The 14880-nt window shown below is 36.2% G+C and overlaps 2 protein-coding genes across 2 annotated transcripts in view; one reads left to right on the top strand and one right to left on the bottom strand.

Moving 5' to 3' along the window:
* LOC134852828 (estrogen receptor beta-like) overlaps positions 1–14880 on the bottom strand; it is a 488151-nt gene that overhangs the window by 279583 nt on the left and 193688 nt on the right. The window lies entirely within an intron of this gene.
* LOC134853420 (BEACH domain-containing protein lvsF-like) overlaps positions 1–14880 on the top strand; it is a 51130-nt gene that overhangs the window by 26396 nt on the left and 9854 nt on the right. Inside the window, exons 18-20 of the mRNA XM_063869418.1 lie at positions 495–633; positions 2664–2839; positions 3348–3568. Of these exons, the coding sequence (XP_063725488.1) occupies positions 495–633; positions 2664–2839; positions 3348–3568 (536 nt within the window). The remainder of the gene's footprint in view (positions 1–494; positions 634–2663; positions 2840–3347; positions 3569–14880) is intronic.

The following is a 14880-nucleotide window of genomic DNA, read 5'->3' on the forward strand; positions in this document are numbered from 1 at the left end:
TTACATTTTTCTTAAGCCTATTTTTTAGCAGTTTTTCTGCCATTTTTGGGAACTTTTCGCAATTTCAGAAAAAGAAATCGGAAGCAATTTTTCGGGCATATCTATTCAAAATTATCATATTTTCGTGAACCCGGAAGGTCGTTGCGCGGAAAATTCCGGAATGATACCCGCGGAACTGTGAAAAGTGCAATTAATTGACATAACTAAACTGTGTACTTTGGCGTCGGATCTGTTACCGCCCGATCAATTTAATTTTTTTTCAATATAAGTTGTTCGATTTGAATCAAAATTTTTCGTTTAAACTGAATGGGCTCATAATTTCACATTTAAATAAATTGAAATTTAAATGTTAATTTTATATAATTTAAATATTTTTTTTTATGGACATCACTGTCATCAACCCATGTAAAAAATTTCAGAAGTTCTTGACATTTAAGCAACTTTGAACGATGACATCCGGTAGTTGAATTTTTAAAAGCCTTAATCTGTTTTAGCCATGTGCTGTCAGTTAAACTGTGCAAATTAGTGTCTTCATTTGAAGCCTATGCTTGTCTGGGATCCATTTCAAATATCAGCCTTTCTCTCTCAAATGCTCTGTTGGCAATCACTTTTGACAAACACCATTTTGTAAAGGTAAATACTCGTTTCGGCATTTATATTGTCGTCCAATTTTTCAGAACCCTTATTTAGCAAAATGAAATTTGTCGTAAAGGGGATAAGGAGTCCGCTGCTATATCGACAAATGAGTGGTTCAGCAATAAAAAACTTAAAAGACTGTGCGTATCAATCAGCAAATCCTTTAACAAAAAGATAAAGAATTAATACATTAATGTCGATGACCGTAGTGAAGACACTCGTATAGGTCGTGTTTTTATAGGACATTTTTAGGAAATTTTCATGCTCAAATTTGATTTTTCGGGGTTTGACTACCTTTGAATCACTTTTAAAATCGAACAGAAAAGGGTAAAGGTCACAAAAAACGTGATCATCTTATTTCGAAAGTGAGATTTTTTTTTAGGTTTTCCGCCTGAATAAAACTTAACTTATTAAAACAATTTTCTCAAGTTGATTTTATCAAAAAAAAATGTCAATCATAAATTGGTCTTGAAGTTCGATGAGTTTTAAGACCATACATTTTTTTTATTCGAAAACTGAAATTTTTTCAAAAAGTAAGTCAATTTTTCAGTTGCCCCGCGTTCATTGCCTGTTTTCCATTTGTCTGTTTGCTATGTTCTTCTTTTGAAAGAGTTCGTATTTAGTTATACTCGATAGGTCTTCTTAACGATGATTATTAAGAAAAATGAAAAAATGAATTGGGGATAAATTTGGATTTGTGGCGCGAGGTTTGTTGATTAATTTTTACACTAGCAAAGCGTAGTGTGTTTAGTTAGATTTTTTTTCTAGCCTAAGTCGCAAATAAAAGTACTCATTTAGTGGTACTTTTGGTATATTTCAATTTAATCATATTGAAGCTTATTTAAGTAGAAGCAATTTAATGGCCTTTGTTACCGTTTTTTTTGGCTAGTGTTAGTTTCTGTTAGAAAAAAAAAACTCTGTTAAAATAAAATGAAAATGTATGGGATTTATTGTTTTTCGTTTTTTTTGCGACTCTTTGGAAATTTTTGGCAAATTTCTCAGAATTTTCAATGTTTCTCAAAAACTACTGCTCCGTTTTTCAAAAAAAATGGTACCAATGGAAAAACTTTGCTGAAAACTCTATGGCCTTCAAAAATTTCAGAAAGAGGATTTTTGGCCTTCTTTTTAAAAATTTTTGTTTTCATTTTCTCCAATAATAATAGCACAAAACTGACCTGAAGGTTTCTATCAAAAGAACAATTTATGGGGATCTCCCCTTCTCAAAAGGCTTTTCCCTAAATTTGGTAGAAAAATTTCGGGACTGAAAAACTGACTTACTTTTTGAAAAAATTTCAGTTTTCGAATAAAAAAATGTATGGTCTTAAAACTCATCGAACTTCAAGACCAATCAGATGTGAGAACGTGATAACCCTACTCTCATCATTTTTTTTCAAGGTGTATTCTCAATCTTTTTCTGATTTCATGTTGTCTTGTATGTTAGGAGCTCTTTTTTGCATTTTCCTCGCCTGTGTTTGCGAAGCACAGCTTCGCCTTTGTGTCAAATTTTCTTCAGCACATGTATTTAATTAACTCCCTCCTTTTTGCCGATTGTGATTCATATTTTTTTCATGTAGTTTTAGTAAGAAAATTGACCGAGAAAAATTTTTATAAACAATTTATTCCGATTATCATTCAAAAAAAAATAACGATCAAATTTTCGAAAACAGATTTTGAACAATTTTGAGTTTTTTAAAGTTTCTTAAAAATCATTACACACCTGCAATGTCAAGTACAAAAAGATAACCTTTGCTCATTTTAAAGCAATATCTGCATCAATTAGCTTGACTTAATTGAGTTTTGAGTGATTACTGAGCCGGATTAATTATCTCAAATAAGCAATATTCAAACCCTTATAATTTTGAGCTCAAGAAGTTTTTATATTTCTGACTGTTAAAAAACTTAGGAAACTTTTTTGTAGAAATTCATCACACCACCCGAGCACAATATTCGGTCATTTTTATGACGGTCAAAACAATAACACACGGGTAAAGATACCTTTCTGATAAATACGTTTCGTGATGTTTCAGCTATTATCCCTTGTAAATGTGACATCCACCAGTTGTGCACTCGAAGAGAGGAGTGAATTGGACGAATGTGTTCAAAGCAGAATCACATATCTGAGTCTGGATGAGAGTAATACCACATGTGCGTACGACGAACATGAACAACAACAGTCAGAGTTTAATCAGACGTCTCCTAATAGGTAGATTGTGAAGCAAATGAAATAGTTCCTTACCCAAATAGCAAAAATGAAAAAGTATGTAACATTAATTATCAAATCAACGTGAAGTATTCAAGATGTCATTTATAAATAACACCAATTTGTAGACCATTACAAGTACTTTGTGAAACATGATTGTGGTTGGTATTTATGAAGATATGACTAACTTGTTGCTTTATGCTTGTCGTTAGTTTTGAGAGTGGGATAATAGTCATAGGCGTTGTGACAATTCATCAGGGGTGTCGGTAGACTGTTTGAGGGTCGTCAATTTTATGGTTTAAAGAATAGATCGCAAGGTAGTTTTCGCGAGCAGTCAAAAATATCTCAAAGGAGTGTTCGGGAATATATGGGAATTATATGCTGTTATGATATATGGTAGTCCGATAACCTATCAAATGCAGCAACCATATAGTTGCTCCGTCCTTGCTCGTTAAAACTCTGTAAAAAATCAAACTTATCAAATCAGCTGCGAAGACTATTTTGTATTTAGTTCGAGTGAGTCATCCTCTTATTCTCCCTCCTCCATCCCCATATCAGACGGGGGAGGCAGTGTGAATGAAGTAGTAGTGGCAGCAGAGACAGAGGGTGGGGACTACAGACAGAGACTGGAAGCGAACACTCTTTTGATAGTTGGCACTGAGAGTGGAGATGTGTGTGTAGTGGATGCACTACTGAATACAGTCGAACATCATCTCACACTAGAATTCAACGGTAAATAATTACACTTGCGCGAGCAAGTTTTGTATTATAAAAATTTTACTTCCAACCGCAATTCAACTTATTTGCAGTTTTTGTTCGTACTTTAGGCGAAAATTGACAACTGTTTTTTCTAAGACGAACAGAAGTAGAAAGGCAGCTGACAAGTGTAGATATTGATGCAGAGACACGAAATGTAGAATCGTCTGCCGTAAAGAATTTGGCTTGCTAAGTTCAAATGTTATTCTAGGTTCAAAAATTGAGCATACATGCGAACTTGTTGTTCCGACCAATGAAAATGGGGAGGAACTTACTATTCGGGCGTTTTAGTTTTTCTTCCCTCATAGAATCAGGTACCACAAATAGTCACCGGAATGGGTCCAGCGATATATCATATTAAAGCCTTGTTAGTCTTGATTTGAACGACAATAAAAAACTTTCCAAAATGTCAGTGGCGAGAAAAATTGGTTAAGACTGTTTTCGAGCGATTTAAGCGATCGACCAAAGCGATGATGGCGTTCGTTGAATTGGTCTCTAAGGCTAAAAAAAAGTTATTCTTAGAAATCAAAACGAGTTTTGGAAGCTTCGTCTATTGAAACATTTTGATTCATTTTGAATTGAACATTTTTAGTGCAAAAAATTTCGAAAAAAAAAAGTTTTTTGTTTGCTCTTCTTTTTTTTCGAAGACAACTGTTGTCGATTATGCCTAATTTAGCAACTTTCTACGCGTATGTATACTTCTCTCATAACATTATGCACAAGAAACGACACTATTTTGAAGAACTTGGTAATTTGAAAAACTTTGTTTGTAGTTTTTCATGACTACGGTTGGAACATTCTCTGCTACTTCCCCGGCAACCGGCTTACCTTGTATAATTGATAATTTGAGATGAATCACGTACCGCTACAACTCTCACAACGAAAAAGAACAAATCGGAAAGTGTAGGAAAGCGGCATTGGCAATTAGCGGCCTGCACTTACATTTCGTCACTAGCGGTACTATGCGCGTGAATGAGTCTGATTAAAGAGATTGCTATTAACGCGATTTGCGTTTTAAGTTGTCGTAGTTGAAGAGATTTATGCAATTAAATACTAAACGTAGTTCAGACTCTCATGAAGGTGCTGATAATTTTTTTTAGGGAAAGTCTCAAAACTTTAATAGGCTCAAATTTCATTTTTCGTAGTTTGACTTATGATTTATACTTAAGTTCAGTTCATTTCCTTTGCAAATGCCACTCAAACAGCAAAAGTTAGACAGTCACAAAAACGTGATCGAAGTTAGTTTTCAGATTTCCCAACGAAATAAAAAGTTTTCCTTTTGGTCCAGTCTTCTCAAAATAGGCTAATTTAATCAAAACAGTGCCAATCATTAATTGTTTTAGAAATTCAGAGCTTTAAGGGCATCTAATTCTTTTCTTTAATGTTTGAAAGTTTCATTATTTTTCATTCAGTAATTTTTTTGTTAAATGAGTTCATTGAACCTTTTCCAACTGTCTGTTGGCTATGTTGTTACTTATATAGCAGGAAAATAGCTTTGCTTGAAATAGTTTGCATGTTTTTTTTTACTGAACGTTGGTTAAGACCATCAAGACAAAGGTATGAAAATTTCGGACGATCATTTTTTCTACTGCCTTCGTCTTATCTTTTGCCGGTAAGCATCTCTGTATCAGACGTAGTGCGAAGCTTTGATTTGCCTGTGTATACACAAGTAATGCTTGTGTTATAGTATGAACTTTTTTTTCCAACCTAAGTCGCAATTTTTGTTGCGACGCAAATATTTGATGAGATAAAATGTGTTCATTTTGAAAGTGTTCAGTTGAATCAATAATCAGCTATTAAGTACTGCCAATGCTAAGGATTTTAACACATATTATTATTGTTCCGACTTTTGTAACAAAACTAACGGAGTATTTGGGCTCGGTTTTTTTTCTTCAGACAAATTTCGACATTTTAACTGGCCATTTTTGACGGGATTTTTATAAATCATTCAAAAAGTATTGTTGTCCTGAGCTTAAATTTGGAAAGATATTTACCTGTGATCGTTTTTCGTAAAGTTATGTGGGTATACAAATTGCCATTTTGGCCAATTTGAGACAATAAACGCGCGATATATTTCGCGCTATTACCGCGTAAGCGGAGATTTAATCAATCTTAGTAATCGATCCAAATTGGTTGAAGGAAGCTTATTTGCCATAATTGATTTGTTACTAGGAGCGAAATTTACACTTAATAAGGCGTGTGGGGGGATGATTTTCACAAAAATCTCAAATTAAAAAAATCATTTTTTATTACTTTTAATTTTTTCGTGTTATTACTGCTCCATAGACTGCTCTATAAATTGAGGCATGTTAGTTCGTAAATTTTTTTAAATCATATTGACTGGTACTGCTAATGCGTCATAATTGGCGTGCGCCACTTGAGAAATTTTGTCGACTCAAAGTTTTACTCATTCAGTTTTTCAAGTGTCTTTAATAAAGTGCTTAAATATCGAGACCAGCACCGATCATAATAATTTGGTACCCCAAAAACTGATTTGTTGGTAGCAAATCAAGCACCACTACCTTGCTTCGGATATTAAAGACCCCCAGCCTACGCTAATTAAGCTCATGAGAGTTTCAGATTATGGTTACTAAAAAGCCTTCAATAAGGTGGCACTACTTTCTTTGTTAATGCCATTCAAACAACAGTTTTTTTTCGGCTTGGCAGTTTGATGTTGTCATAAATGATACCTTGGACTGTTTTCAATTCTTGTCAGACTCAATTCGTTTGTACTAGTACATAAATGTAAATTAAAAGTCGAAAAGTCGTCAAATCAATTTTGTATACGCTTTTCGCGACTGAAGGTGTGTTCATTCATTACTACTTGTTATACTTATTTTAATCGTGACTTGGATTTAACGTGTAATCAAGCAACTTTTACTGTGATCTGCGAAACACGATGGACGCAAAAATCATTGACTCAGCTTTGAGTCATTGCTTTGGGTTAAATCTAGATCAAGAGGGTATTAATATTGTCAGGGCTCTTGTCGCAGAAAGAGTTTTGTTCGGGGAAAATCACAATTTGTTCTCCAAATTCTGCACGTATTTGAACAATGGAGGAGTAACAAAATTGAATGACATCAGTCACTTGATGCATTTCATGCTTCACTTCGATACATTCGTAAGTCTGGAGCGTGGCATTGAGGCAAGCAAGCGTATTGCAAATTCTTTTCCGGAAGCACATCTTATGTCTGATCATGCGGTGGTAATCAGATCTGGCAGGGTAATTCAACTCCCACCAAGGACAACTGAAAGTGTGCCGGGCTCACAGCACGAATTCATCTCTCTGATATCGAGTTCGATGGCTGATAATTGTGGATCGCAGTATGACACACTCGATGGCATGAGCGATGATGATGATGATGGAGGTCATGGGGGTGGCCAACCGCGACCACAAACGCATGATGATGCGCCTTCGTCTTCGGAGGATCCGGATTATATCCCGTCTGGGTCGGAGCACGCTGGGTCGGAGTATCCAGATCCAGTTATAACCTATCAGTCAGAAAGAGACCAAATGTTGGACTCCATGCCAGAGATGGACGAACGAATGGCCTCCCACTCGGAAAGATTTCCAGTCCCAATTGTGGACTGGAGGACGAATGGACGTCCAAGGCGGCAAAGCTTGCAAAATGTTTTCACGAAACCAAAACAAACCGTTTTGCAAGATGATCAGGTGGTCGAGGAACCGAATGGATCTGTGGAAGAGCATGGACAGGCACGAGAAAGGCGTTACAGCTTGGGAAGCAGGCTTCTTAGTTATAAATAACTAGTAATTCACTAGTAATATATAACCATAGAAAAGTAGTGTTAGACTTTAAAAATAAAACTTTTGACGAAAATCATTTTGAATGTATCATTACTAGCTTAATTTATTACTTTACACTGGTTTTGCTCTTTTGGTCTTGATCGTTGTTTTTCAATCACATCCATTTGAACTTAGTTACGGTTTTTATGATTAATTTTTAATTTTTTCATTGTAGTCTTAGTTTAATATTTGTTGTTGGGGATAAAGAAGATCTTTTTATCCCCGTCTTCGTTGTCAGTTCAAGACATTCTATTTTCTGCTTTGGCTCCGTAAATTTGCGATAGTGCCATTCTACCAATCTAGTATTTTTCAGTGGTTCCGTTTGCAAAATTTTTTTCAGGGGATCTTCAGATAAAAGAGACCCAAGGTTCCTGAAACAACGCAGCATTTTTAGGAAGCCAAAGCCGTGGTGCTGGGAGCCGGTCCCCAGACCTATGTCGGCGGATGCATGCCTAATCAGCTGTATTTTGAGGATAAGGTCACAGCCTTCTTTCAAGTTTCTGTATATTAAGAGTAATGGACGTAGTGAAGACTCTTATATAGGTCTTGTTGATTTTTTTTCAAGGAAAAAGTCTTAAAATTTGTTCACGCTCAATTTTTATTTTTCGCGGTTGACTTTTTTTTAAGTTCAGTGCGTTTCTATTGTTAAAAGGAAGGCAAAATCCACTATCGAACAACAAAATTGTAAAGGTCGCGCAAAACGTGATCGACTCTGATTTTGAAGCTGGAAATTAATTATCAGATTTCCCAGGGAAATAAAGGTTTAACCAATTGATCCAGTTTTCTCAAATTGGGATAATTTAAACAAAAAAATGTCCATCATAAATTGTTCTACAGTTTAAAGAGCTTCAAGGCCATCTAATTAGTAGGTAGGAAAAGGGCGGTTAGTAAGGGAGGCGAAATCTTTTCAGAACAACTCTTCGACCATTTCTCAAGCAAATTTAGAAAAATGCTGTTCGACGTTTTTGGAAAATTTTTGGATGGTTTGGATCAGAATATTTTTTGGTAAGCTCTCCCCCTTAATTTAACTTTATGTTGGCGCCCAAGTCGCCTTGAAAAGAATTCAATTATTGGGTGGTCAAAGAAGGATTTCAACATAGAAACAAGGGGAGACGTCAGAGGGGGCGAATCTCTGAGGCTGGGGATGCTCCATTTGAAAACAACTAAACCGAATATGCAATTTTTAGTAGAGTGGTTTAAAAATCCGTGACCGATATGATTCAGCCAATTTTTTTTTTCAGAATATAGAAAAACAAATATGAAAAAATTAATATCAAGAAATTGGCGTAAATCAGCAAAATTAAACAACTGCATGTTTTACTAACATTGAAAGTGAAGACATTATAGGAGATGATATACAATAAGCTTCAGTTGCACGAAATTTGGACCAGAACATGAAAGTATTACGTCGTTGCAGTACCACGGAAAGCTGCTGAAGGAGTTAACACGCAGCCGGCGGCCATAGAGTCCACCCGACAGTTTTTGGTTGCGATGGGGGATCAGCCATTGAAAGTTTCGACTGAAAGTGAAATGAATGAAATACTGGCTACTTCAAAGGCTAGTATACGTTTGGATATCTTTCGGTTGTCGGAGATCTCAAGGGCGTAACCAGCGTAAGTTCCAGCAAAAGAGGGTGTTTGGCTGCAGAAAACTTATTACTGCACATCATGAGTGGCGGGGCGACCTCGGGACCAGCAGGAAAGCAATTTTTCACCTGGACGAGAACGGGTATTCGTGAGGTTGGGTTTTTCGAGCATGGGGGCATAGGCGATCGTGTCAAGGAGTATTGGTCTTATTTGTTGTTTTTCAATCACATCCATTTGAACTTAGTTACAGTTTTTATGATTAATTTTCAATTTTTTCATGGTAGTCTTAGTTTTATATTTGTTGTTGGGGATAAAGGAGATCTTTTTATCCCCGTCTTCGTTGTCCGTTTAAGACATTCTATTTTCTGCTTTGGCTCCGTATTTTTGCGATAGTGCCATTCAACCAATCTAGTATTTTTCAGTGGTTTCGTTTGCAAACATTTTTTCAGGGGGTCTTCAGATAAGAGACCTAAGGTTCCTGAAACAACGCAGCATTTTTAGGAAGCCAAAGCCGTGGTGCTGGGAGCCGGTCCCCAGACCTATGTCGGCGGATGCGGGCTTAATCAGCTGTATTTTGAGGATAAGGTCAGAGCCTTCTTTCAAGTTTCTATATATTAAGAGTAATGGACGTAGTGAAGACTCTTATATAGGTCTTGTTGATTTTTTTTCAAGGAAATAGTCTTAAAATTTGTTCACGCTCAATTTTTATTTTTCGCGGTTGGCTTTTTTTTAAGTTCAGTGCGTTTCTATTGTTAAAAGGAAGGCAAAATCCACTATCGAACAACAAAATTGTAAAGGTCGCGCAAAACGTGATCGACTCTGATTTTGAAGCTGGAAATTAATTATCAGATTTCCCAGCGAAATAAAAGTTTAACCTATTGATCCAGTTTTCTCAAATTGGGATAATTTAAACAAAAAAATGTCCATCATAAATTGTTCTACAATTTTGGTAAGCTCTCCCCCTTAATTACAATTGTATGCTGGCGCCCAAATCGCCTTGAGAAAAATTCAAGTATTGGGTGGTCAAAAATGGATGTCAACATAGAAACAAGGGGAGAGGTTAGAGGGGGGCGAATCTCTGAGGCTGGGGATGCTCCACTTAAAAACTACTAAACCGAAAATGCAATTTTTAATAGATTGGTATAAAAATCCGTGACCGATATGATTCAGCCAATTTTTTTTTTCAAAATATAGAAAATAAAATATAAAAAATTAAAATTAATATCAAGAAATTGGTGTAAATCAGCAAAATTAAACAACTGCATGTTTTACTAACATTGAAAGTGAAGACAGTATAGGAGATAATAGACAATAAGCTTCAGTTGCACGAAATTTGGGCCAGAACATGTAAGCATTACGTCATTGCAGTACCACGGAAAGCTGCTGAAGGAGTTAACACGCAGCCGGCGGCCATAGAGTCCACCCTACACAGTTTTTGGTAGCGATGGGGGATCAGCCATTGAAAGTTTCGACTGAAGGTGAAATCAATGAAATACTGGCTACTTCAAAGGGGAGTCTACGTTTGGATATCTTTCGGTTGTCGGAGATCTCAAGGGCGTAACCAGCGTAAGCTCCAGCAAAAGAGGGTATTTGGCTGCAGAAAACTTACTACTGCACATCATGAGTGGCGGGGCGACCTCGGGACCAGCAGGAAAGCAATTTTTCACCTGGACGAGAACGGGTATTTGCGAGGTTGGGTTTTTCGAGCATGGGGGCATAGGCGATCGTGTCAAGGAATTCGGCCACAATCAGCCGAACAAGCAGGAGCGTGGTTGCCGAAAATGTCCAAGGTTTTTGAGCACTTGAAGCAGACAAATGCCTCGCTGAAAAAGATGGCTAGTCTGTGGTACAAAGCAATCCGGAATTTAGCCGGGTGCATAGAGAGACCGAGGGAACAGCTGAGAGCCAGTGACCGCTGTTGGAGGGAGATGCAAAGAGAACTTGTATGCAGGAAGAGCCATTGATGCTGTCCGTCAGCCTCGTTTGAGCCTTCGGAGCAAAAGAGACGGGAACAAATAAAAAGGCATTATCGAGACAGTCTTGAACCGGAGCAGGGACTTCATGAGAGGAAATATCAATGATCTGGTCGGCAGGAGACTTGGTGTCCATGAAACTTCTTAAGAAGGCTGCGTGATAGACTTTGGAGGCGATCGGAAGACCAATCCCGCCTTTCGAAAGATACAGCTAAAACTGGATGCGTTGACATTCATGCAATTGATGTTTGAGCTAATTTCAATTTGTTTTTCATAGCATCTTTTAAAGTTCTGCGGTTTTTCCTTCTTTACCATCGGCAAATTAAATCTTGTATAAGTTTTTGCCATTGACAAGTTGTCATAGTTTTGAATAGTTCAGTTTTTGGTGTTTTCACGTTGAAAACGATGTGCTTCAAACTGGTAACCACAAACAATGCTTCTAAAAACTTGTCATGATTTTCTTAGTCAATCAGCTCGGAGACCTAACCCGAAGGCTTATTATTCCTGCGATAAGCGCATATAACCGGTACCCATTTAAGTGCTAACTTAATGCGAGAGCTGACTTACCTTGCATATTGCAGCGGACGTGCGATTTCAACCAGCAGTTATATGATTGCTGGGCACCATCACTAGCGGACGGCTGCCTATCGCGATACTGATTTACTGCAATCTTACGGAAAGTTTTGACCAAAAAATTACCTGAATTTGAATGAATCCGGATGAATTAGAATTGAAACTTGTCTCATTCATAATTTTCAATTTTAATTGAAATTTCCGGACTATTTTTTCTGGGACACAAGTATATATGCACTACTGAATTATTGCGCAACGAAGCGCGCGCTCCTTATTTCCAATTTTTGGCTTTTTACGAATCATTACTTAACTAGTTGCAGTATTTGGTAGCAATAACAGCCTTACGACAGGCACTTGTTGGTAACAACAACCACGATTCAAGTGATTTACGATTATACTGATCCAATCTATCAACATTATGTTGAATTATCAAACTATTCATTAGTGTGATGTTTTCAATACAAATCGGTGCTCACATATAAAAAACGGTGTATACTAATATATGTGTTTGGATCGTTATATTTGGCACTCTTTGCTTCAATAATTGAGAGTGAGCAGATATTTTCAACGCAATTTGAACGTTTTCAGAGCTGTTTTCGCGTTTCGCATTTACGAAGTTTAGCTGCACCTCTGTGTAACTTATGTACTTGCAAATGTAGATGCTTATAATTAAATATGTATGTATTTATTGAAGTTAATCGAGCAGTCTTGCTCATGACATGGAAAAATTGGCTATAGATTTTTTTTTGGCTATTTGCCTCTTCCTATTCTTCATGACTTGCTGTTGTTAAAATTCTTTTTGCATCTTTTTGATATTTTATGGTCTATTATGATAGATTTTTTTATTAGGAGTCGATGAACGCAGTACCTGCCAAGAAGAACCAAATTCTTAAGATATTTTGGGTCCTGAATACACCATATATTTTTTCTCTCTATTTTTTAAACTAAAATTAACCCTTCATAAATTAACACAAAACACGGGATCAGTAGGTAATCTTTTCCATTTTTTTTTCTGAATCGAAAATCGGAATGATTTAACTTTAGCGCTTTTTAGATTTTCTGGGTAAATTGAACAAGAGTTAGCACGTCGCGCTCGTTTTTGTCGAATCGAAAAAAAACGAGCGCGACGTGCTAACTCCTGTTCAGTTTGACCAAAAAATCTAAAACAGCGCTTCAGCGATGTTCTAATATCGTTCCGATGGAAAAAAAAATAAATAAGGAACAGAAGATTACCTACTGATCCAGTTATTTGTGTTAATTATATAAAGGGTCATTCATTGACATTTGATGAGGTTCCTTGAAATTTGATGAGGTTTAACGGGATGTTTTTTTTCTAATTCTTCTAATGTTTATTTGTATCTTTGCTTTTGCAGATTCGATAGTTGTCTAAAAATACACCCAGTTTAAAAGATACGAGAGCTCAATTATACAATATCAAAAGAATCAATGAAATGAAAGTGGTTAGATGATAAGAAGGAACTATGGTTGAAGGTGTTTTTCCCCACGAAAAATTTGTTGCCACAAATGTACGTCAGATGTGGAAGAGCGGCGCTGCGTCATTTTGAAGACATTTCAGTCATGATTCGGTCTCTAAATGGAAATGTATTTAATTAAGTCGCTCCATTGAAATTTATGGTGTCAATGAACGTAGTGAAAACTCTTACCTAGGTCGTGTTCTTTTTTGCATGTTTTCAACGTTGTCACTCAAATTTGATGTTTTTTTTGCAATTTGACTTTGATTTTTTAAGTTCATTCCAAATTCGTTTGCTAAAAGAAATAATTTATGCTGCAATAACACCTGCAAATTTCGCCAAAAATTGGACTGACTTGTTGATTAAAAAATGAATTTTTACTTTCAGAATTACCAGTAGATTAGCTTTAGTAGGAAAATAGCTTTGCTTGAAATAGTTTGCATGTTTTTTTTTACTGAACGTTGGTTAAGACCATCAAGACAAAGGTATGAAAATTTCGGACGATCATTTTTTCTACTGCCTTCGTCTTATCTTTTGCCGGTAAGCATCTCTGTATCAGACGTAGTGCGAAGCTTTGATTTGCCTGTGTATACACAAGTAATGCTTGTGTTATAGTATGAACTTTTTTTTCCAACCTAAGTCGCAATTTTTGTTGCGACGCAAATATTTGATGAGATAAAATGTGTTCATTTTGAAAGTGTTCAGTTGAATCAATAATCAGCTATTAAGTACTGCCAATGCTAAGGATTTTAACACATATTATTATTGTTCCGACTTTTGTAACAAAACTAACGGAGTATTTGGGCTCGGTTTTTTTTCTTCAGACAAATTTCGACATTTTAACTGGCCATTTTTGACGGGATTTTTATAAATCATTCAAAAAGTATTGTTGTCCTGAGCTTAAATTTGGAAAGATATTTACCTGTGATCGTTTTTCGTAAAGTTATGTGGGTATACAAATTGCCATTTTGGCCAATTTGAGACAATAAACGCGCGATATATTTCGCGCTATTACCGCGTAAGCGGAGATTTAATCCATCTTAGTAATCGATCCAAATTGGTTGAAGGAAGCTTATTTGCCATAATTGATTTGTTACTAGGAGCGAAATTTACACTTAATAAGGCGTGTGGGGGGATGATTTTCACAAAAATCTCAAATTAAAAAAATCATTTTTTATTACTTTTAATTTTTTCGTGTTATTACTGCTCCATAGACTGCTCTATAAATTGAGGCATGTTAGTTCGTAAATTTTTTTAAATCATATTGACTGGTACTGCTAATGCGTCATAATTGGCGTGCGCCACTTGAGAAATTTTGTCGACTCAAAGTTTTACTCATTCAGTTTTTCAAGTGTCTTTAATAAAGTGCTTAAATATCGAGACCAGCACCGATCATAATAATTTGGTACCCCAAAAACTGATTTGTTGGTAGCAAATCAAGCACCACTACCTTGCTTCGGATATTAAAGACCCCCAGCCTACGCTAATTAAGCTCATGAGAGTTTCAGATTATGGTTACTAAAAAGCCTTCAATAAGGTGGCACTACTTTCTTTGTTAATGCCATTCAAACAACAGTTTTTTTTCGGCTTGGCAGTTTGATGTTGTCATAAATGATACCTTGGACTGTTTTCAATTCTTGTCAGACTCAATTCGTTTGTACTAGTACATAAATGTAAATTAAAAGTCGAAAAGTCGTCAAATCAATTTTGTATACGCTTTTCGCGACTGAAGGTGTGTTCATTCATTACTACTTGTTATACTTATTTTAATCGTGACTTGGATTTAACGTGTAATCAAGCAACTTTTACTGTGATCTGCGAAACACGATGGACGCAAAAATCATTGACTCAGCTTTGAGTCATTGCTTTGGGTTAAATC

The sequence above is a fragment of the Symsagittifera roscoffensis genome, chromosome 8, assembly GCF_963678635.1.
Source record: "Symsagittifera roscoffensis chromosome 8, txSymRosc1.1, whole genome shotgun sequence".
NCBI lineage: Eukaryota > Metazoa > Xenacoelomorpha > Acoela > Convolutidae > Symsagittifera > Symsagittifera roscoffensis.